The sequence below is a fragment of the Sturnus vulgaris genome, chromosome 3 (genome assembly GCF_052056855.1).
Source record: "Sturnus vulgaris isolate bStuVul1 chromosome 3, bStuVul1.hap1, whole genome shotgun sequence".
NCBI classification, from domain to species: domain Eukaryota; kingdom Metazoa; phylum Chordata; class Aves; order Passeriformes; family Sturnidae; genus Sturnus; species Sturnus vulgaris.
The window spans coordinates 26,460,981-26,481,939 of record NC_142245.1 but is presented as its reverse complement, the minus strand read 5'-3'; the positions used below and the strand labels follow the sequence as shown (position 1 = coordinate 26,481,939).

The 20,959-nt window shown below is 38.0% G+C and overlaps 1 protein-coding gene across 3 annotated transcripts in view; it reads left to right on the top strand.

Moving 5' to 3' along the window:
* THADA (THADA armadillo repeat containing) overlaps nucleotides 1–20,959 on the top strand; it is a 151,692-nt gene that overhangs the window by 100,045 nt on the left and 30,688 nt on the right. For all 3 annotated transcript variants that reach the window (XM_088161232.1, XM_014883146.2, XM_088161233.1), the window contains 5 exons: nucleotides 5,744–5,829; nucleotides 16,637–17,049; nucleotides 17,404–17,525; nucleotides 18,903–18,975; nucleotides 20,704–20,848. In XM_088161232.1, the coding sequence (XP_088017358.1) occupies nucleotides 5,744–5,829; nucleotides 16,637–17,049; nucleotides 17,404–17,525; nucleotides 18,903–18,975; nucleotides 20,704–20,848 (839 nt within the window). The remainder of the gene's footprint in view (nucleotides 1–5,743; nucleotides 5,830–16,636; nucleotides 17,050–17,403; nucleotides 17,526–18,902; nucleotides 18,976–20,703; nucleotides 20,849–20,959) is intronic.

Genomic DNA, 20,959 nt, shown 5'->3' with positions numbered 1-20,959 from the left:
GAGTTACTTAAACACTGTATTAAAAAAATGTTGTCTGACATTGTTAATTATTTACTGTTTTACTGTGACCAGACCTGTAATATACATGTTATATTATTAGGAGGAAATTCTGTTTTTTTAGTTAATTAATAAAGTTATATTCCCATTTCAGAAATAAGATTAATAGTTTAAAAGATTCATAAAGCAGCACTGGGTAAAAAATTTGCAGTCTTTCAGACTTTTCTAAAAGCTTGGAGACTGCAAAATGCAGAGCTTTTCTGAGACCTCTTAAAAAAGGTTTTAGAAATCCCTAAGACAGCTAACTATTCTAAGATACCTGTAGCTAAGCTCATCCTCAGGAGAGATATTATGGATTTTTATTTAAGAGACATTAATTGTCAGGTTGCATTTGTAATTTCTTTGTGCTCGTTGAGAGTTTGAGGAAATATGCTTTGATTTTTATGTTGTTAAATTTTTAGTAAATATTGTAAGTTGCTGTATATTAAATAGTGCTTGTTCTGTTAATAGTTTTCCAACATCTGTTTCCTAATGAGGAAAAATATAAGCAAAAGAAACTACCTCTTTGGAAAACATTGAATTTCTAGAATAACCAATAGCTAATGTAATAAACATTAACACGAACTGCTTTGATTTCATAATCACTAGCTTGTATCTGTCTTATTTATGTAACAAATGCAATAAATTAATGTTGCAGTTGTTGTTTGGGTCATCTTGAAGTGAGGTGGAAAAAGAGGAATGAACCAGGATAAAATAGCTGTCAGCTTCTGAAGTCATCTAACTGTCATTGAAAACTGGGAGTTTGGGAGGATAATGAGAATCTATACAAGTTATGCATAAAAATTCTTTGGTAATTGCTGTAAAGGGGTGTTGGCATCCTGACTTTAATACAGAAATCTGGATGGCTATAAATGGTGTCCTTTAATAAGAAGAAATGCTGTTTAAGGGCCTCTGCAAACCTTACTGGTTACAGAAGCAAGAGATTGTCTTTTTCCCAGTATTCTAACAAAATTGAGGCCAAATGTGTGAGCTTTTCGTGTTCTTTGCTCCTTGTTGTTTCTCTTGGAAAAGAAGGTAATTTGCTCAGTAATTCATTAATGTTGATCTTGTTTAAATTAAACAGTAATACAGGAGAAGCTTAATTTTAAAAGTTAAGCCATGTGTTCCTGATAGAGTTGAAGCAATGAAGTTGTGGGAGCCAAGTACACAGGAGGTCTGTGACCACATATTGCTGATTTCTTCAATAAATGCCAGTTTGGTTTGCATTAGATCTGCCATCCAAAATAAGCAAACCAATGACTATCTCAAATTCAGCATGACTTAACTATTAAAAGGTGAATCAAACATTTTAAAGATAATATTTGTAGAGCTTCAAGCTGTGAGAGTCTAGGATTGATTTCAGTTGCACAGACCTAAGCTGCAATCAGTGGTACTTAGTGGAGGTAAAAGCAGAGCAGAAATCAAAGCAGCCCTACTGCTACTGTGGGTAGCCAAAGCCAGCTGGAGCAAACCCCAGTGTTGCACATGGAGCTTCTGAACCTGCCCAATCTGATTTACATCTCCTGAAGGGGGTATGCTTCCTCATTCACCTACCAGGCAGTTCCTTGTTGAAAACAAATAGCTCTTTGTTGCTCTGGTCAGATAATATTCCATAAGTGCTTAACCTAGGCCTCTTCAAAGGCCTTTGAACGGGAGCCTGGGAATTGTAACGGGCTCTTCAGCTCCATTAACCTTATTCTTTGAGAAAAAGTCCCTGGACTCTTAACACCTAACAAAAGGTTTCCTCCTGCAAGTGTCTTGAACTCTTTTTAAATTCTATAGTCACATGCCAGAATTGAAAATGCAAAGAAGTCTGTCTATTCTGTCCCAAATTACTTGTTCAGCATTAATGACAAGAAGTTGAGTAGGTTTGGAAGACTTTTATTTTCAGGATCTAATGCAGAAATCTGCTATGAAGTGTCAGTAGTATGCAAAATGTCACCTGTGTTTTCAGATTTTCTGCTGTTTAGCCAAGCCTACCTAAAAATGGTAAGAAAAAAAAGACACTTATTTCCACCATACTGAAGATACTGCTGGTGCTTGGGCCAATTACAAAAAAACCCACAAAAAAACAACAAAACAAAGTGTCAACCCTTTAAAATCTTCCATCCCTCTAACTGGTTTGACTTGTGTTCTTTCAATGACCTCGTATATTCTGTGAAGTTCAAGAATCATAGAATCATCTGGGTTGAAAGGGACCTTAAGGATCACCTAGTTCCAACTCCTCTGCTGTGAGCTTGGATACCAACCTGGCCTGGAACACCTCCAGGGATGGGGCATGCACAACTGCTCTGGGCAACCTATTCCAGTGCCTCAGCACCCTCACAGCAAAGGATTTCTTCTTAATATGTAATGTAAGCCTGCTCTCGTTCAGTTTGAACCCATTCCCCCTTGTCCTGTCACTACAGGCTCTTGTAAAGTCTTTCTTGCAGGCTCCCTTCAGGTACTGGAAGGCTGCCATCTTTTTGAGGCTGAACAATCCCAATTCTCTTAGCCTGTCCTCATAGGATGATCTGGTAGGGACACAGCAGCTTCTCCCATCATCATTTTCTTCTCCTTGATTAAATTAGAAATATGTTCTTTCTGCATCTTGTCCTTGCTAAGTAGTAATCCAAAGCAGTAATCCTTTTTGTTCCTGCCTGTTGCAGGAGTCTTCCTTCCCTCTGCCTGACAGGTCCAGTGTGTGGCAGTGCTTGACTTTCACATGTCACTCAGGGCAGACAACCTTTGACCTCTCTTTGGTCAGATGAGTTAAAACATTCTGCAGTATTAGCTGCTAGTGAAACTTAACGCAGCAGTTGCCTATGACCTGATTTTTATTTCCACCTGGACAGTCAAGCTCCAAGTGAGAGCCTTAGGAAGGAGTACTAGAAAGTGTGGGGTGAGCTCCTAAGTGCACTAAGATTCCAGGAGCAGGCTGGCTATAAGCTCTATATCCAAACAAAAAGCAATAAATTGAATTTCTGAAAATTATGGTTTAGGGCATTTGGACACAATGTGTCAGGTGGCCATTGGGTCTTTGGTGCCAGCTCTTTGACTTCCAGATGTGCTGTTGTTACATTAAATTACTAGTTAGCATAAACAAAGCATTGCTTTAATCAGGTATGTGCCCTGGCATCACTAGCCTGCTATTAGTGCAGATGTGTAATAGTGTGAATATTGTTTTGATAGCTATTTTATATTTCTGGGTGGATATACTCTTAGATATGAGAGTCCTAACCATCTCTAGCTCTACCCTGTTAAGAGTCATGTACAGTTTATCATCTGGAGTGAGCGTGTGATGTATTTGTTTCCGTTAATAACCAGGTTGGAAGGGAAATGAAATAATTTAGGGTTTTGGACAGAAAAAAGGAATGCTGTTCCAGATGTCTGGAGCTCTCACCTTTTGCTGCTACCGTGACTTTCTTGTTTGGAGACAGATTTCCTCAAATCTCATTTATGAGAACACCACTTTATTGGTATTGGTGTTAAAAAGGAAACATCTTGTACTATTCCCACTCGTGTTGCTGAAGTTCTGCACGAACAGGTCGTGTTAAATACTGTGCAGAGGATCATTTGAAATGTTCAGCATTGTGATTTTTGGCTGTCAGATCCGTTACGTAAATCACAGTTTGATTGTCTTCAAGATTGAGCTTTCTGCTACACTCTGAACAACACTGAAGTTTCTTGGTTTTGGAAAACTGAATTTCCTGTTGTGTCTGTCTGGCACATATGGATGAGAATTCACTAGCATCACCAGAGCAACAGAACCAGGCAAGGACAAACGTTTGGCATGTTTTATGCTGGAAAAGTCTCATTTCAAAATCAAAACATGCATATGCACATACTTAAAATGGAGTGGTAAGTGCTTAAAAGCTGGACCAGAATAAAAAACATGCTGGTGTTGCTGTTGCCTCTTCTTCACTAAAAGTTGCATCAGTCTTTTTTGCCCAGGGCACAGTTTGTACATTGGAGATTTTCTTTCCGCTGAAAACGCAGAATGATAAGTGAGTCTTCCATTTTTTGAGGGAGCTGAAGTGCAGTAGATGCATTACATTCCTCATATTGGCTGAAAACTGTTGTGGCTGCTTTTTGTGAGAGAACTCTTGTGGTTTGTTTTTGTTCTGAGCCTTTGACTGATCAGTCCCTCTGTTTTCTCATGGGTTCAGCTCCCAACTCTGTGAGTATTCCTTGGTGGTGTTTCCACACACATTTGTGAAGGACAACTTAGGCAGCAGCTGGATGCCCAAAATACAACAGGAAAGATCTTTGCTTAACCAGGGTGGATAGAAATTCAGTCTGCCTAATATGACTCTTCAAAAATAGGCAATATTAAAATTGCTTTGGTTCTTGTTGATGTGCATCTTCTCAGCAGGCAGCTTTTAGCTCTTGTGCTTTAAGGCAAGTGGTAGGAGGCAAGCATGAAGGAGTTTGAGGAGATATGAACCAAGACTACTTCACTAATAAGAAAGTGTCCAAAAGGTCTCTTTTTATGCAACAGAGAAAAAAAACTCTTTGAAAGAGAGATCCTGGTAGCACATATTCTGCTGTGTGTAATGTGGATGGCTAATATTGTAGGCCATAAAAGAAAGCAGAAGTATTTTAGGCTTCTTGCAGGTGAGAGCAATGTTTCTGGTTAAAGTTGTCTTTTTTAATAGGTTCATAAGCTAACTTTCCATAGGCAAATACAGCGGCCAAAGTATGTAAGAACCTCAAACCTTTCATTTTTATGTCATGATCACATATCTTACTTGAAAAAGCTTTTTTTTTTTTCTTGAATTTTCAGGATGTTAGAGTTCAGAATGTGTGTTGGAACATTTTTAATTAACAATTTTTGAAAAGTTTCAAACTTCAAGATAAGCATACAAAGAAAGTGCCAGATAAAATAAAAATAAAATACTGAACAGAATTAGTCATACTTCAAGCTTGTGCTGCTTGATTCTGAAAGTTTTTTTGTTTTAGTACAAGTCCCATTGGGCTCTTCAGAATAATTTCTGTGTTTTGAACTACATTTCCTGTTTGTTCACATTTTAAGTTGTATTTTTTAAAAGTTTTCATAGTTAAATATGTTTCAGTGATAGTAATACAAAGAAAAATGAAGTTGTTAACCTAATTTTATGTTTTTAATTGGGGAGAAAATAGATGTTTCTCACTTGCAAATTGAAAAAGTAGAGCAGAAAGCTTATTATCAATTTCCATTATATACACAAAATCCCAAATATTCTTGTTTGGAAAAAGAAATACTTGATTTTAAAAACATGAACACCTCTTGTTTTCATCAGAACAGTGAGAGCTATGACCATTAAAAAGGTGTAGCAGGTACCTTGGAAGGGAAATTTCTCTTACGAGTTGTAACAGTGAGAACTGAGGACTTCTTTTTGTTGATGCATTTAGTTACACACATTATCTATAAACAAAACAAAGATGCAGTAGGTGCTACAATGAGCTGGTTCATCCAGTAATAATGAAATGTATCAACTGCCATTTGGTGGAATTGGCTGGAGAAGGAAGGTGTTGCTGTTCTGCAAGGAAGACTGTCACTCAGAATAGACCAGGAAGTGAAGCTTAGATAACTTGGCCTAATTATTTTGTATATGCAGTCTAATTTGACCAGTAGTTTATCTTCATTAATAAGAATAGATACGCCAAACAAGTTTGTTTTACTGCTGTTTCTGAGCATAAGGTTATAAGGATTTAAGCTTTAAAAACTTGATTTTTTTTCTTTTAGGCTAAATCCTTGTTTGGTTACCAGAGCTGCCTATCTTGATGTCCTTGTGATGTTGAGTACTCACCTGGAGAAGTTTCAAAAGCAAGGTAAGTCAAATGTACTGTTCTATACATTGGATTTAATATTTGTATCTATTTCTGAGCTCTGTTGAACCTGGATAAGCAAGAGTATATTACTTGTGCTCAAGATATCTGCTGACTTCTGGAATCCTTTAGCTGCTTCATAGAAGGCCCTTTATTCTGCCTTCTCAAGAGCTAGTCCTAGATTTTGCTGAGGGGAAAACTGAGGTGTGGCTCCATGTCAAGGCTTGAGGTGATGATCTTGCAGTACTCCTAGTCCTAGAATGGTTAGCAATGAAAAAGATCCTCTCCATGTTCCAAAATGTTTTTTTGATCCAAAATCCAACCTTAACCTTTCCAGAAAGCCACAGAAATGTTCCTTTGTGAGACACCTGAAATAGTTTCAGTAAAGTGTTTTTTGATGTTTAGAAGTTTTATAAAAAACAACTCTGAGAGCTTCTTTCAGTTTCTTTTTTCATTTTGATTCCTTATCAATGGGAATTTTTTTAAGGACTGGTGAGCACTATCAGTGGTTTTAATGTTGTAGATTATAGTTAGCAACAGTACAGAACAAGCTGTGAACAATAAGAAAAACAAAGGTATGGAGGAAGGGACACCCTTTCACATGTGCCAGTGTGTAGGCAGCTTTCAGTCAGCTGTAAGTGGCTTCCTTGTGGGCCTGTTTTGTTCATTTCTTATGAGCAAGTGAGTAATAAATTACCTTGTCAGTCCAGGAAGGCAATTAATGAATAGTTCTGTAATTTCATTACAATTCTTAACACTACATATAAGTCACTGGAACTGTTCTTTATTTCAGTTAGTCATATTGTGGGCACTATTGATTTTAAAACCAATTCTTTTTGCTTTTTTTGCCTAGGCCTTTAGTTGATGTAGTTCCATTCTAATTCTAAAATTGCTGTTGGTGTGATTTCTCGTGAATGTACAGTTCAAATAGTGATAGTTGTTAGGAAAGCAAATTGATGAGGAACATGTCTGAAATTAACTTCTTCAGACAGGCTGATGCAGAACTGGCTCTTACAACAGAAGGACAGACATACAGAGTGACTAGGCAAGGGCCACATGCTTTCTAGGATGGAATGCACCATCTTATCTAAAGCAGTTTCAGTATAACATGTCTCTAGGGATAATGTTTTTCTTGGCTCCTTTACTGGTTTTTGTGGGGCTATATCTACCATCAATAATTCTTACATTATTTTTTTTTTCTTTTTTTTGTTATTACTACAGAAAAATGTTTTTAAATCCTCATATGCCATTGGCCTTAGTGATAATCCTTTGCTGTACATTAAAAAGTCTAGCTGTATATCACAACTACAAAATAAACAAAAACAACTCCCAAAGCCTCCTTCAGCCATATTCGGGCTCATCACCCTTTTATTTTGAATATTACTTTTTAAAAGAGAGATCCTTCTGGGAATACTAATTTTTACTTTTTTAATCATGATCCTCTAGCACTGTTCAACTCCTTTGTGATATGAATCATCCTGGGTTTTCTGTATTCTCTTCATCTGAAGTTTTTTTCATCTTTTGATTATTCTTGTCACTCACCCTTCAGCTCTGTTTTTGTATTTTCTTTTAGGAAGGAACAGCCAGTACTGCAGGGGAGGGCTCCTCATTTTGCTTACTTAGTGGGCATTGCATTTCCTTTATCAGTCTCTTTCCTATTTCAGTTATCCTTGGGGTTTTTTTGTCTGTTCTGGTTTTTAAACAATTGCTGCACATTTGCAAAAGCTTTTATGGACCTCTCCACACCAGGAAACTCCCGTCCTTTTTTTTTTAATGCCCCTGACTTGTGAATAGCCCTTTGAGCCTGAGGGACTGCACCATGCTGTGGTTGGATTACCAACTGTAGTGAATTAATTTATTTTTCAAAGCTCTTGAGGACTGTACCAAACCTGGGTGCTGTAAGGTACAATTTCTGCAGAAGAAAAGCAATTATTTTTGCAGATTCTTCCTGCTCGGGTATAGTTCATTAGTATTGTTTTGCTTAAGAGTTTCATTCCTACAAACATAGGTTTAAAATTACATATTTCAGGCAGTGTCTACAGAGAGTAAAAACTTAGGCTGGAAGTACTGTTTTGAAAACTTGAAGATACATTGGGGACAATTTTATGTATCACAGGCAAGAAGCCCTTCTGAAAGAAAGGAGTATTGTGTTTATATTAAATAGAAACTGAGTGTCTCATGACACAGTAAGAGAAAGACTAAACTCACCAGTTAAAGCAAAATGTTTTGAGTCTCCCATTTAAATGTTTTTAAGATATGATTATTAATTGAAGCATTATACTTTTCTGAGATTAAATATCTTACTCATATATGCATATCTCTGGTTATGAGCCAATTTTTCTCTGTTCTAATCTTGATTTGTAAAGTTGTTTCAATGAATAAAGGGTGAGGGACAAATCCAAATAAAACTGTTTCTTGATGTGTTTATCTAAGAGGCCCCAGGAAGTGCTGTATATGAGTTCCAGGCCACAGGCTGAAACTGATTTTCATCAACAGAAATGGGAATGCAATGTAATGAGCCTGCAACTGGTTAAAATCAGACCACTTCTAATTGATTATGCCTGTCTAAAAGAGGCTACAATTACAAAGAGGTTTTTAGAGTACAGCTCTGCTTAGGCCTTTCCTACATTATGATTATTTTCTGTAAGTGATTTGTTGTTTTCAATTAATAAAATCTGTCTCTTAAAGTGCAGGACAGCCCTTAGGGAATTTACTTCACATATTCAAAAAATTTCAGCTTTAAAATGTCAGCTAAGGAAGGCAGGGAGTAATGGATGCCAAAAGCATCTTGTCCAGCTGAGAATTTACTGCTGGTTAAATGATGATTATTTATCTTAAACAAAACAAAACAACCCAAACCCATAGTTACTCCTATTTGCTGGACTGGATGGAAGTGTTGCCTGATTCATGTCACTGGGAAAAGACAGTTTTCTTTCCTTGAGGTGATAGGCAAAATCTAGAACTTTTTTCTCAGCTCCTGATGTGCCTGAGGGCTTTCAGATATGCTGAGACAATACATAATACCAAGGCTATATAAATTTAGAAATATTTTTATTCTGTTATTAGTTGTGTTTGGAAGCAAGCCTTAAAAAAAGGAGAAAAGTTAAAATATAGAAATACTGTTTTTCTTTACTCTTTATTGAGAGTAAAGAAAGTTCTTACCAGGTATAGGATTATTTAATGAGCTAATGTCTATTGTCACTATTAATAATTATTAATAGCACCCAGGGAACTTGTTCTTGCAAACCTCTTTGATGTATTTTCTCCACATTAACTGTTCTTACAGATCAGAAATCACAGATGTCTAGGGCCTTTTCATTCTCATGGGAGAACAATGCAGTCCTGCTGCAGAGGATATTCTGGCACTTCTGCCCTGCTTCAAATATTACAGGGGAATGAAGTAACATTTGTAGGCATATTGGGGTGGGAAAAATGACCCTGAGGCCAGGTGAGAACATGTTCAGCCTTAGCTGTGTATATGATTATTTGCAAATTCACAAGTTTTGATCAGGAGGAGTTAGAAGCAGAGGTCTGTAGAGCTCCAGATCCACGTGTGCAAGTGTACATGCTTTCCTGTGCTCTCAGAGATGGGATACAGGACTCTGGTGTGATCCACTGTTTCACTAGATTCCTCTGGTGAATATGTGACCTTCTGAGAGGACTTGTCATAGATATTCCTGCTTTCAGATCTAATTGGTATGTGAAGCAAAACAAGGTGAGAATATTACTGTGATGTGCAGTGCTGGTAATGCTGGAGCTAGAGTGTTGAATTGCAGTGAAAGCTCACATCTGGGATGCTCTGTCTCCCTGTAACAGATGAAGAATGCCACGAGACAGGGTGGTCACATTTTCCTTCTTGCTCACATCTTGAAAAGTTTTCTTGTAGAATTTTGTCATTTCATGAAGGGAAAATGGATGCAACTCTCCATAATATACTTGGCTAATAGAAGCACATTTTGGCCAGGGTTGTGTTCCAAAAAATGGCACTTGTTGATAGAGCCCTGTCAGCCTAAGTGAAGTAGGATGTAGAACAGAAGAAGGAAAAGATGAAACAAAATTTTGCTAAAGATAATCCTGCCAAGTTGTTGCTTTATCCTGTATATATGCTGTCAATCTGCTGACTGGTTTGGCCTGTTGTCAAGTACAGTGTCTTCAAAATTCGAGTTTGGTGGGAAAGAGAAAACATTTTAAAAGGATGTCAAATAGGATGAATCTGTTATTTAGGAAAAGATGCCTCGTGTAGTCTAACCAAGCATTTTTCCTTTCCACATTTGAGGTGGAAGGATTTATAAAAGTTCTTCAAATTAACCAAACTCCAGTGTTGTTGTCAAACATGGGAGCAGTTACTTAGTATTTACATGATTAATCCTGCTAGTAAAGAGATTGTTTTGATACCAAAATGGAGCAGCCTGTATTCTACTCTTACTTATTTTCTTTCCTAGAGTTTTGCAAAAACATACTTCCATTTTCTTGCTGTCTTGCAAGTATCTAGATGTTGCTTGGTTAAGATTCTTGAATGCTGCTTACAATCTAAAGAAATGGTTGCAAAAAATACTGTGCACTGCACATGTATGTGTGTATGTGATCAGAAACATGGACTGTTATTTAAATTGTCTGCAGGTTTTGTCCTAAAATACAAAATATTGTTTTAAATAACATACAGTGCAAATACCATTCTCTTGGTTATGTATGTCCTTTTTAATTAGAAGTTATAAAATACATTGATAGAAATAATATGGATTATCAAACTTATGGATGCTTTGCAGTGCTTTGCAAGGAAAGCACAAACTAGTCTTTACATAGGAATCTCTTAAATGTTTGCCCGAATTATGTGATTTCTAGGACTTTTAAATTGCCTTTGAAAGCTGTGCCCACTTTTTTTCTGTATCATACTTCTTAATCTGTTCTTATTTTGGAAAGAAGGTAAATGGTACCCTGTTTGGCAGTTTGATAGAGTGTTTTTCCTGCAGGCTAACTTTAAAAAAAAATTATGATTTTAGAATTGTAAAAATTTGACAGGGGGATAACTAGGTTGATTATTTTAGCCACACTTTAACTTTCTTTACCTAGATACTTAAGAAGTGTGGCCAAGAAATATTTAAATAAAAGCATTGGTAGCTTGTTAACACATGTTTTGGTTATTTGGTCTAATTACCTTAAACTTAAACTCAGTCTTAATAAATTGAAGGCAGTTTTTGTGTATGTTGTCAGAAATTATATAAAGTTTGCTGGTGTATTGAGTGTGGCAGTGGGTAAATATTTTTATTTTGACTTAAGGAAGGTAAAGATTTGAAACATATTTACAGGATCATCTAAATGCTCTGTGCCTACTAACATTAAATTGGACAAATCAAAAGGAAATTTTTTTAGGTACTCAGTGTTCTAATTCAATGCATACAGGAGAATGAAGAAGTTGAGGGTGGCATTGTTGGAAGTCCAAGACACAAGGAGTGACTGGGAGTTGCCTGGACAGTAAAATGCCAGAGGCAGAACCAGTGAGGGATGCTGAAGTAGTCCACAGACTGACCAGAAGTTAGTGTGAGACAGAAGAACAAAACAAATGGGCCAAGGCTGAAAAGAGCAATTATTTGGAGAAAGGAGATGGGTTATGTACAACACCAACAGCTGTCAAAGAAACACTGGAGGCAGAACTTGTGACACAGGTGGAGGAGGAGGAGAGTAAAAGTGTTTTTAGAATGGTGGCAGTGATCAGAGGAGGGCTGTGGAGGGTAGGCACAATACTGCTGGAATGCTGTGTTGAGCTGAGAATATGGAAAGGTGTTCCATGAAATAATTGACACTAGGGGAAAGTGGAATTGGTCATGTTTATTAATGTTAGCAGTTAAAATTCTATTCCCACGTGAAGACAGAGACTGCTTGTTCTTTCAAAAGCAGGTTCTCTTTAGATTCCAACATGTACCACTGACTGACTTGCACTGTCTCTGTGGGGTTTTATGATTTTATATGAATGCAAAATACTGGAAAACTCAGTGCTGGGCCAGAGAGAAGCTGTAAGAAAAAACACCTGTAAGAAAAAATAACTGTTTCAGTGTCCAGATATAATATTGGGGTTTTTCCCCCTTCTTTTTTCCTTTGGAAACTTTCCCTTATGCTGTACAAAATGCAATGGGATACTTGGGTCCTCAACAATAAATTATCCATGGATTCTGGTAATTAGTCATGTTTGTAGTTTTGAATCCTATTGTGAGTTGTGATGCCTAGTCTCTGATGTTGAAGAAGTTGCAGATGTCTTTAAAAGAAAACATCCTGCTTAAAATATCAATTTTATGATCATCAACAGTCACCTTAGTATGGCTGTGTAATGAAGCAGACTTTTCTGTCCTCTTTGTGGTTTTATTTCCATTTAGCAGTGACTTTGCCTAATCCACTTTTAATAAAAAGGAAAAATACAAAAGAAAATACTTCTTAATATTTTTCTAGGAAAATCTCTTCTTGGCGCTGATTACCTCTCAGCCTACTCCCTATTCATATGATCTGTTCAGATGTCCATGGATGGTAGTTTGAGAGCGGATTTTAACCTCAGTTCATAAACAATTGCGCTTTCTTGCAGGTCTTGTTGAATAGTGATGGATATCCAGATCTTTGCTGCTCAGAGCCCCTTCCCATAACCATATACTGCAGGCACAGCAGCATTTTATTGCCTTTTTTGTCTGCCCTTGGAGAGTGTCAGTAAGGTTTCTGATGCTGGTAGAAACTTCCCCCCCCCTTTTCTCCTGCTTTGTTCCTTTTTCCTGGAGCTTCTGGTAGGAATATGGAAGGTGGTTTGGGTGCTTGAGGGCCTGCATACAGGATTTAATCTCAATATTTATCTAGAAGTTGCAAATACTTAGAGCTGTACTAACCACATGTACAGAAGGAAGCCCCTCACACAGCACACCTGATGATCAGGAGAGTTGTCCACTTGGCAGTAGCTAAATAATCACTGTGAAATTACCAAATCCTACAGAAGTGTATCAACCCTGCAAGGAGGTGAAGCAAGTTTGGATTTTAATATGGAAGGAATTCAGATTGCTTCTCTCACTTTTGAACAGACTGTAGTGCCTCTGAGATGAAGTATCAGCTGAGCTGTCCATCAGCTGATGGTTTGCTGCTCCCTGAGCAGGGACATTTTTCTGTCCTTGCTCTATGTATCTACTTAATGTGGGAACAGACTGAACAGGTCCTGCCTGCCACTGCAGGGAAGAGCAGAAGAGAGACAGGGTGCAATTTTGGGAGCTGCTGAATTTTGAGGAGGTTTATAACTCGAGATTCATCCATTCTGCTAATTCCATTGTGCTCTTCTTCCTTTCCTCTTTATTTTCAGATGGTCAAAGACCGTTTTACTTCATATACATGACAGAACATCAGTTGATCACAAATAGGATTAAAGAAAACAGCCCCTCAAAGCTAGATGCCGTGACATAGATGATGTATGCATGTATCAGTGTGGGGGACACAAAAGGATTGAGGATGTTTGTGTCGGGTGTTGAAGAGAACCAAGTGGTTGTGCAAGATGTCTCCTGTACTAGAAGCAGACTGAAATTCTTCCTGTCCCACAAATGAAGCAATCCTTAAGGGGGAAAATAAAATTAAATCCACTTAATTCTTGGGGGCTCTTTTGCATCTGTCAGCATCCTGGAGAGACTGCTGTTTGCCAGGACCCTTCTTTGGTCAGCCAAAATTTGTTCTTCCTTCTCACAGCATCTGGTCATTCAAACTGTACAGTGATGTTTGTTTGTAAACAAAAGTATGTCGTTACTGTATCTTAACAACAGAGGCTGACATTTACTTTATGAAGCAGTGTGGTTTTCTGGTTTAGTTGGATATTTTGATGTAAGCCAAAGGAAAGAGTTTACTTAAAGCTAAGCAGACGAGAAAACATTTACATGAAAGCCTGGAAAGATTTCTTAGTGATGAAGTTGAAAGCAGGAATATTTCCACAGCATTGTACTAAGACAAGGGGCATTCTTTCCTTTTGTACATATTTGTGTGAAAAAAGAGTGTTGGAAAGCGTGTGGAGCACAAGATGAATGCAGAAAGATTTGCTTTCTGGTGTGCTGAGGCTAAGCAAATACGCAGACAGTCTTTTTTGACAGCCTTGCCATTGAGACATCCAGTTTTAAAGAGACTTTCTGTAAAATAGATGAGCCACAGCATCCAGTCTTTCACAATTGCATGGGAAAAAAGTCATCCAGAAGGCTTCCAAAGCAGAAGTATTTGATATATGCAGAAAAAGAGAGTCTGTTGCCAAAGACTCTTGTGTCACAGTCTCTGCAAGCTAGTAGTTCTGGGAGTGAGTTGCTCTGCTATGTTTTTTATATGAAAGTTCAATTTATATTCAAAGATGAAGACATAAAGAGAAGTTGCGCTGGCCTTGCACAATACAAAAGAAAGTTTGCTGAGTTGGAAAGTCAGTGCGTGGCCAGCTCCTGGAGTCCATGGGAGGGTCACCACTCTCTCTGATCCTGGGTTGCAGGCTCTGGCAAGGTTGGCAGCATTGACACCAACAAAATGGGAGATGCCCTTCTCCCTTCCCCTGATTTTCTCTTTCTCTCTTGCTCCCTCTCTATCTCTCCCTGTGTGCACCTAATGCTACTCTCCCTTTCCCTGCTCTGGAGCTTTGAGACCCTTCCATCCTGTCTCATTTCCCATTAGTGCTTGCGTGTAGCTCAATGTAAAGCAAGGTGGACAGGAGCAGGTAAGAACCTGAAAAGGTGTCGTGCTCTGAAACTGAAGCTGTGTCTCTTCTTGAACTGAGGCGTTTGACCTTGAACCTTTTTCTTTCAGCTGCCTGGGATTATTTCTGTTTTTAAACTGCTGTCTGTGGAGTCAGGCTGTGTAATAACTGAGGCGAAGCCTAATCCCTCTCCAAGGCAACCAGACAGTTCCGAAATTGAGGAATTCTGGCAGTTGTATACGTGTCGTGTGACACGGGCATTAATGCTAGTTTATGCTATGATGCCAGTGTGTAAAAGCAGTGCTTGGAGGGGGTTTACAAATGTAGCAAATAAAATATACAAGTTTGCATTGCCATGAGAGGAAGTCAGCTGTGTCATGTAGAGGATAATACTGTGAGACAGCTTCTCACTGATACTGGAGTTCCTTTGGCTGCATCAAGTCCCTTCAGAAAAGAAACTCCAGCAAAAATGTGAATGACAGTGCTGATGGCTGGGCAGTATGTCTGAGATTTTTTTTACAAATACTAGATCTTTTTGAAGCGTATCCAGAATTACTCAGAAATGGTTCTGTCTAATGTGGTAAACAGTGTACAGCCATTTCAACTTTCAGTGTAAATGTCAAACAAATTAGGATGGCTTTGGAAGAATTTGAATATGAAAGGGCAGGATATTTAATTCTAAATAGAAGGCTTAGGGAAATGTCTTCATGGACAACAAAATGAATCTATATTTGTGCTGTGGCTTCATGTCAAAATCAGGAATTTAGAAAGGACTATTTAGACAGGCTTTCAGCAGTGCTCAGTGTTTAATTATAAATAGCAAAGTTATATGGTAATGAATTGTCTTCTTGCAGATACTGAAGAAATGTAAGTTTGTTTAATCTTTGTATTTAGCTTTATTCCTTTTTTACATTTTAAAAAAACCTAAACTTCCAACATCCCCTAGAACTAGTGGCACTGTTCTCTGTTCTTTTGTGATTTTCTCTGCTTGCATTTGAATTTTGTGTGGTATAACATGTTCATTTACTTGTGGTACAACCTATACAGGCTCTGAACTGGGCAAGATGGTTTCAGTATTATAAAATGGTTCATTCCTGCTGATGGAGAAGAAGGTCGAGGTCAAGGCATATGAGTATTTCAGTGTATGTGGGTGTGAGATAGTACCATTGATGACTTTTTTCTTTCATTTTGTCTACACTGCCAGCTCTGCTAAAGCCTGTAACCCTCTGTATCACAGATGTCAGTGGCCTCTTTGTTTGCTCCAGGAGGTGGCCAAGCACTAAAGAAGGTTCTCAGACTATGCTGGGCCATTTGGATGAGGTTGCACCAATGTAAATGGCTGAAATGTCACAGTTCTTGTGCTGATACATAAGAGGGGCTACAGTGCAGCTCATTTGTTGCTATATTAACTGTTCAAAATGAATAAGAATAGGAAAAGTATCCTGGGTTTTTTAATAAGTAAATTCTTTAGACTGATATACACAGGACAGGTCTATTTATCTCGAAGGGCCACCTTCTTAATAGCAATTTTTTCTGACTAAAACTATGAAGGCATGAGATTTTCAGTGTTATCAGAATGGCCTCTGTTGTAATTTCTCCTGATTTCAGTTGCAGCTGAATAGTCTGACAGACAGCACTTTGTTCAGTCTGGTCTCTGATTTTAGAACTAACTATCTAAATTTTTCCCACGTATATTTAATAGTTTATTTGTGCTAATCACGTTCTGCAGTGGTAGAAATGGTAGGCTTGTACAATTTGCAATATTGTATTACTAGCTTGATTTAAAGAAATACTTACCAAACAGATGTAATTGGTAAAGATTGCAGGCAATCTGCAAGGTACTGTAGCATTTTTTAAAGTTGTTTGAAACTTTCAGCTCATGTGTTGAGCAGTTGTAATTCTCAGAAAACTTTGTGTCCTTGCTTCTTTTGATTTAAATACGAATACATGTGATATCTAGCAAAGCTTTTTAATAATTTGGAATCAGGTTAAAATGAAGGAGAACTCTGATTTTCATTTCATGCCTGAATTTATCTTATGATACCTTTTGCATACTTGATATTTGTCAACTTCATAGTCTGGAGCAGATGGTAACATCAATGATTTGTTCACTAAGTGTTACTCTCATTCCAGGAATGCAGTTGCTTGACTTTTGGGAAGAGATGAAAAGGATCATTTCAGATTCTGAATTGGTGTCTGGTATTCCCTACTCCTCTGCAGTACCAGGACTGATACAGTATCTGCAGAGCATCACCAGACTTGTAATATCAGTGCTATCAGTGGCTGCAGGTCCTGACACCCAGAGCTGTGGTTCAGCTGGTGCAAAGGAAGTGGCCAAGCCCTCATTGTCAGTAGCTCTTCTCCTGCACTGTGAGTTCCATGAAGTGCGTCTGCTGGCATTGGAAGCAATACTGCTGTGGCTGAAACAAAGAAATTCCAAGGAAATTGCAGAAGGAAGACGAGGTGTATTATGTTTACTCACTGATTTGGAAGACACTCTTCTCACAATGGCTTTGAAGGAGACAAATCCCCAGTGTTTTTGCAAGGTAAGAGGGTGATTTTTTTTATTGACGTTTTGTATGTTTTCAGTACATTATGTTTTAAATTTTTAGATCATATTTGTAAGTTTCAAAAATATATTTCAAACATTCATTACACTTTTTAAATAGTAGATGAGTAGCTGATGGTTTTTTTTTACACTGAACAAGAGCTATGCAATAATTTTGTAACAGATGTTCTTGTGAAAAATGCAAGAACTTCCTCTTTACTTTCTTAGAACTGTCCAGAGAAACTATTTGTGTTCTTGGAGTAAAGCTTAAGTCAGTGTTCTATTGATCTCAAATGTGCACATTCCTGTTGAAAATGTCTGTAAATTCTTTGTTTGTGACTTGTGTTTGCAGGTGCTGGAAATCCTTTATAATATGGATCTCAGAAATGTGCTTCCAAAGACTGAAAGCTCTATAAAAATGAATCCAAATGAGCTCTTAACCTGGAGTTTAAACCTTGCAGATATCTCCAGCAGGTATGGTCTGTCATGCATGTTGAAATACTTATATTCTAAAAACTTTCAACGTTGAACATTAATACATGTTGGTTTGGGACTGCCCTTTCATTTGAAAATCTGTTTCAGAAAAGAGAGTGTGGCTTATTTGAGTAAAGTGGGTTCTTGAGAATTTTTCAGAGAAGGCCTTTATCTGAATTATTAAAAAGGCCCACAAATCATACTAGCACCCTGGAAATGTCCAGTAGTATGGTTCCTTAAACAAGAAGTTGCTCTGGCTGCCTTGTGATAGCCAGTGAGCATAGTTCTTCCTGAATGGTAATTGGGAAACACACACTTTACTGTAGAACTAACAAAAAATGATCCAACCATGCACTTTTTTTGCTTTGAATCTGCTGTCTCTTCTATCCTGGTTTATGAGCAGATGGTACATGGAAAGAATGACAGATCTCATTTAACTTACTGGATTGGCAGAAATGGTTAATCTGAATCCTTAGGATTTGCACTCCTTATACAGTCCTGATATGTAAAATCAGCAGAAAACACTGAAAAATATGGAGCCAGTTTGTAGTTCCTACTGAATTAGAAGCTGTGTCCATCCATTCATAGTGGAATGGGCAAACAGGCTTACAGTGTCCAGGCTCTATCTGTTTCTGATAGTTTTTTAAGCCAAGTAAACCTTGCAGTCCAGTGTTACAAACATTGAATACAGAGGGTATGGAGTGTAGAACAGCATTTTATAGCTGTGCATATTTGCTGATGATTTACACTAAATTGTTCAGGTTCAGATGATGATGATGGGGAGTGGTCATTTCTGGGATGAAGTAAGATTCTGGTGATAAAATAACACTGATTGGTGCTGTTAGAGGGAAATGGCTGAAGTAGCAGGCCTTGCTGCCCAGGTGTTGCCATTCCCTATGGTGGGAATAGGCTTCAGAAGCCATGGTGCTAAGAGCCATGTCCTTAGATCCTGCTGGGCAGCAGGGAGGCTTGGAAGCTGGCAGTAGGCATATTCTGCACTAGGAGCATTTGTAGCACCTGTAGAAAAGATATTCCTGCAGCTAAACACCAGCTTCAAGAGATGCATTTATTCACAATTTAAAATAATGTCTGGTTTATTTGACTCAGGTTCCATTTTCAAATGTGTTCTTCTATGAAAAGTATATAAATAGAAAATAAACATGAGAGGAGTGAAAGTAAGGGCATGTTTCATTTGCATGTCAGCTGAGAACTTAGCTAACATCTAGATCTCTAATGTAGTAACTCCAAGTGCTCAGCTTGAAAAATACCCATTGGTGATAATCAGAAATAATTAAGAGCTGGCTGGTTTTCTTCTAGAGATGAAATGATGACAGAAATAGCTGACTTTTTAATATGTCCTTTGCCTTGTTTTCACAGCCCTGAAGGTCAAACCATAGCTCTCAAATTTGCCTCCAAATTGATTATCCACCATTTGCAGAACTATCAGCAGGTAAGGGAAATGGAGCTGGATAAGTCTTGTAATCCTGGAGATTTTAGTGATTGCAGTAATGTGGCTTCTTTTAGATCCAAGTCCCCTCTCAAAATAATTTCAAGTTAAATATATATGTAAATATTTCTGATGAGTAATTTCAGCTTCTGAGCTCATCCAAAACGGTCACTATAATGTGGAAAGGGAAATGCCTGCGGTGTTTAATGCTTGTTTTAAATCCAGGCCATTTACTGAAGTGCAGCTTTGTTGTGGTTTCTTGATTTTTTGGAGAGCCCACAGGAGAGCATGTCGGGTGGAAAGGCACGAAGCTGAAGCACTGGTTGGGTGCAGTTCCCAGCCAGCTCAGATGTCTTCTGATTTGAAATTGTCAGTCTGTGATGTCACATATGTATGTGAAAAGCAGTGCAAAAGCAGCTTTAGTGCTAGACATTTTAAAAAATACTTTCAAAGGCACAAAACACACTTAGTGGATACTTTAAAGCAAAAAAAACTCATGGTCTGTTTTAAAAAGAAGATTATTTTCCTTACAAAGCTATTATTTTTCATGGGATGAGCAGCAGAATAGATTCATATTATATGCTAATAACTGTGTCTCATTATAAAAAATACAAAATCAGATTTGCACACAAGAATTGAGGAACATGAATTATGATGTTAGATCTTTTTTGTTAAAGGAAAGGCATAGTGTGAATACTTAAAGTTAACATAACAAAGAGGATTTAAGGAAAAATGCTGTAAAAATCTTAACTAGAAATGCAACAACAACTTCCTCTACTAAGCATATAAACCATGGGAGATCTAAGATATACCTACAGAGAGCTTTTGCTTTGGGAAAGACCAAGTACATCAGTTTTCCATCTGAAATCTTTCTTTGAGATTGCATTCAGTATTTATATCTGTGGAAGGGATTTTTTCTTTCATAAGGTAAAGGTTAAGTTCTGTCTTTCTAGATAGTCCGTCCATGTGTCTCCTTGAAATTTCAGTCATTGTAAAATCTTGGGATATGTTTTTGTTTTGTTTTCACCTGTTATAGAATCTGTAGGACATGCTCTGGCTGTGTCCCTGTGTGCAGTGCATGACCCTGTACCAGGCAGAATGAGGCAGAGTATGACTGAGGTTTCATTTATTCCTCAGTTAGAGGTGGGTTGAGAACTGGCTGGATGGAAAATCCCAGAGGGTCATAAACAGTGTCACAGGGTCACATTGCTCTGTCACTAGTGGTGTCCCAAGGGTCAATATTGGGCCCAGTATTATTTGACTTCTTCATCAATGGCTTGGATGAAGGGGCAGGTGCTTCCTCAGCAAGTTCACTGATAGCACAAGGCTGGGAGGAGTGGATGATACCACAGAGGGCTGTGCAGCCCTTCAGAAGGACCTCGACAGGCTGGAGACGTGGGCAAGAGGAGCTCTCTGAAATTCAGCAAAGGACCAGCATATTTGTCCTTGGCTTGCATGTGTCAAAGGCCTGAGCACACAAAAATATGCTTTGACTTGTGTGGTCATTGGTGAGCCTGCTTTGAAGGAACAGAGTGAAAGACTTGCCTGTGAATACTGCTCTAACTAAAAGAAAATTTCCCAAGTTTTAAATGTTCACGTGGGATTCACCACTTTGGAAAAACCAGGCATTTACTAATGAGCAGTATCCCTTAGGCAGGCCATAGTTCAGTGTGATGGTAAGAGATAACACCAGCTTGTGTAGCATACTTCTCACATGTTCTGTGCCTTCAGATTTCAGAAGAAGTCTTGAAAAAATGGGTTCAGCTGATAGTGTTTTTTTGTGGAGATGAGCAAGAGACAGAGATGCTGTTAGCAGCTGCTGAAGTTCTTAAAAGTATAACATCATTCCTTTTGATCAGTGAAAAGCTCGTTCTTGGTAAGTAGCTTGATGGTAATTTTCTGGATCTTTTTGATGAAATCCATTAATACATGATTTCAAATGTATTGTTTGTGTATGCACAGTCAAAACATAATTACATCAAACAGG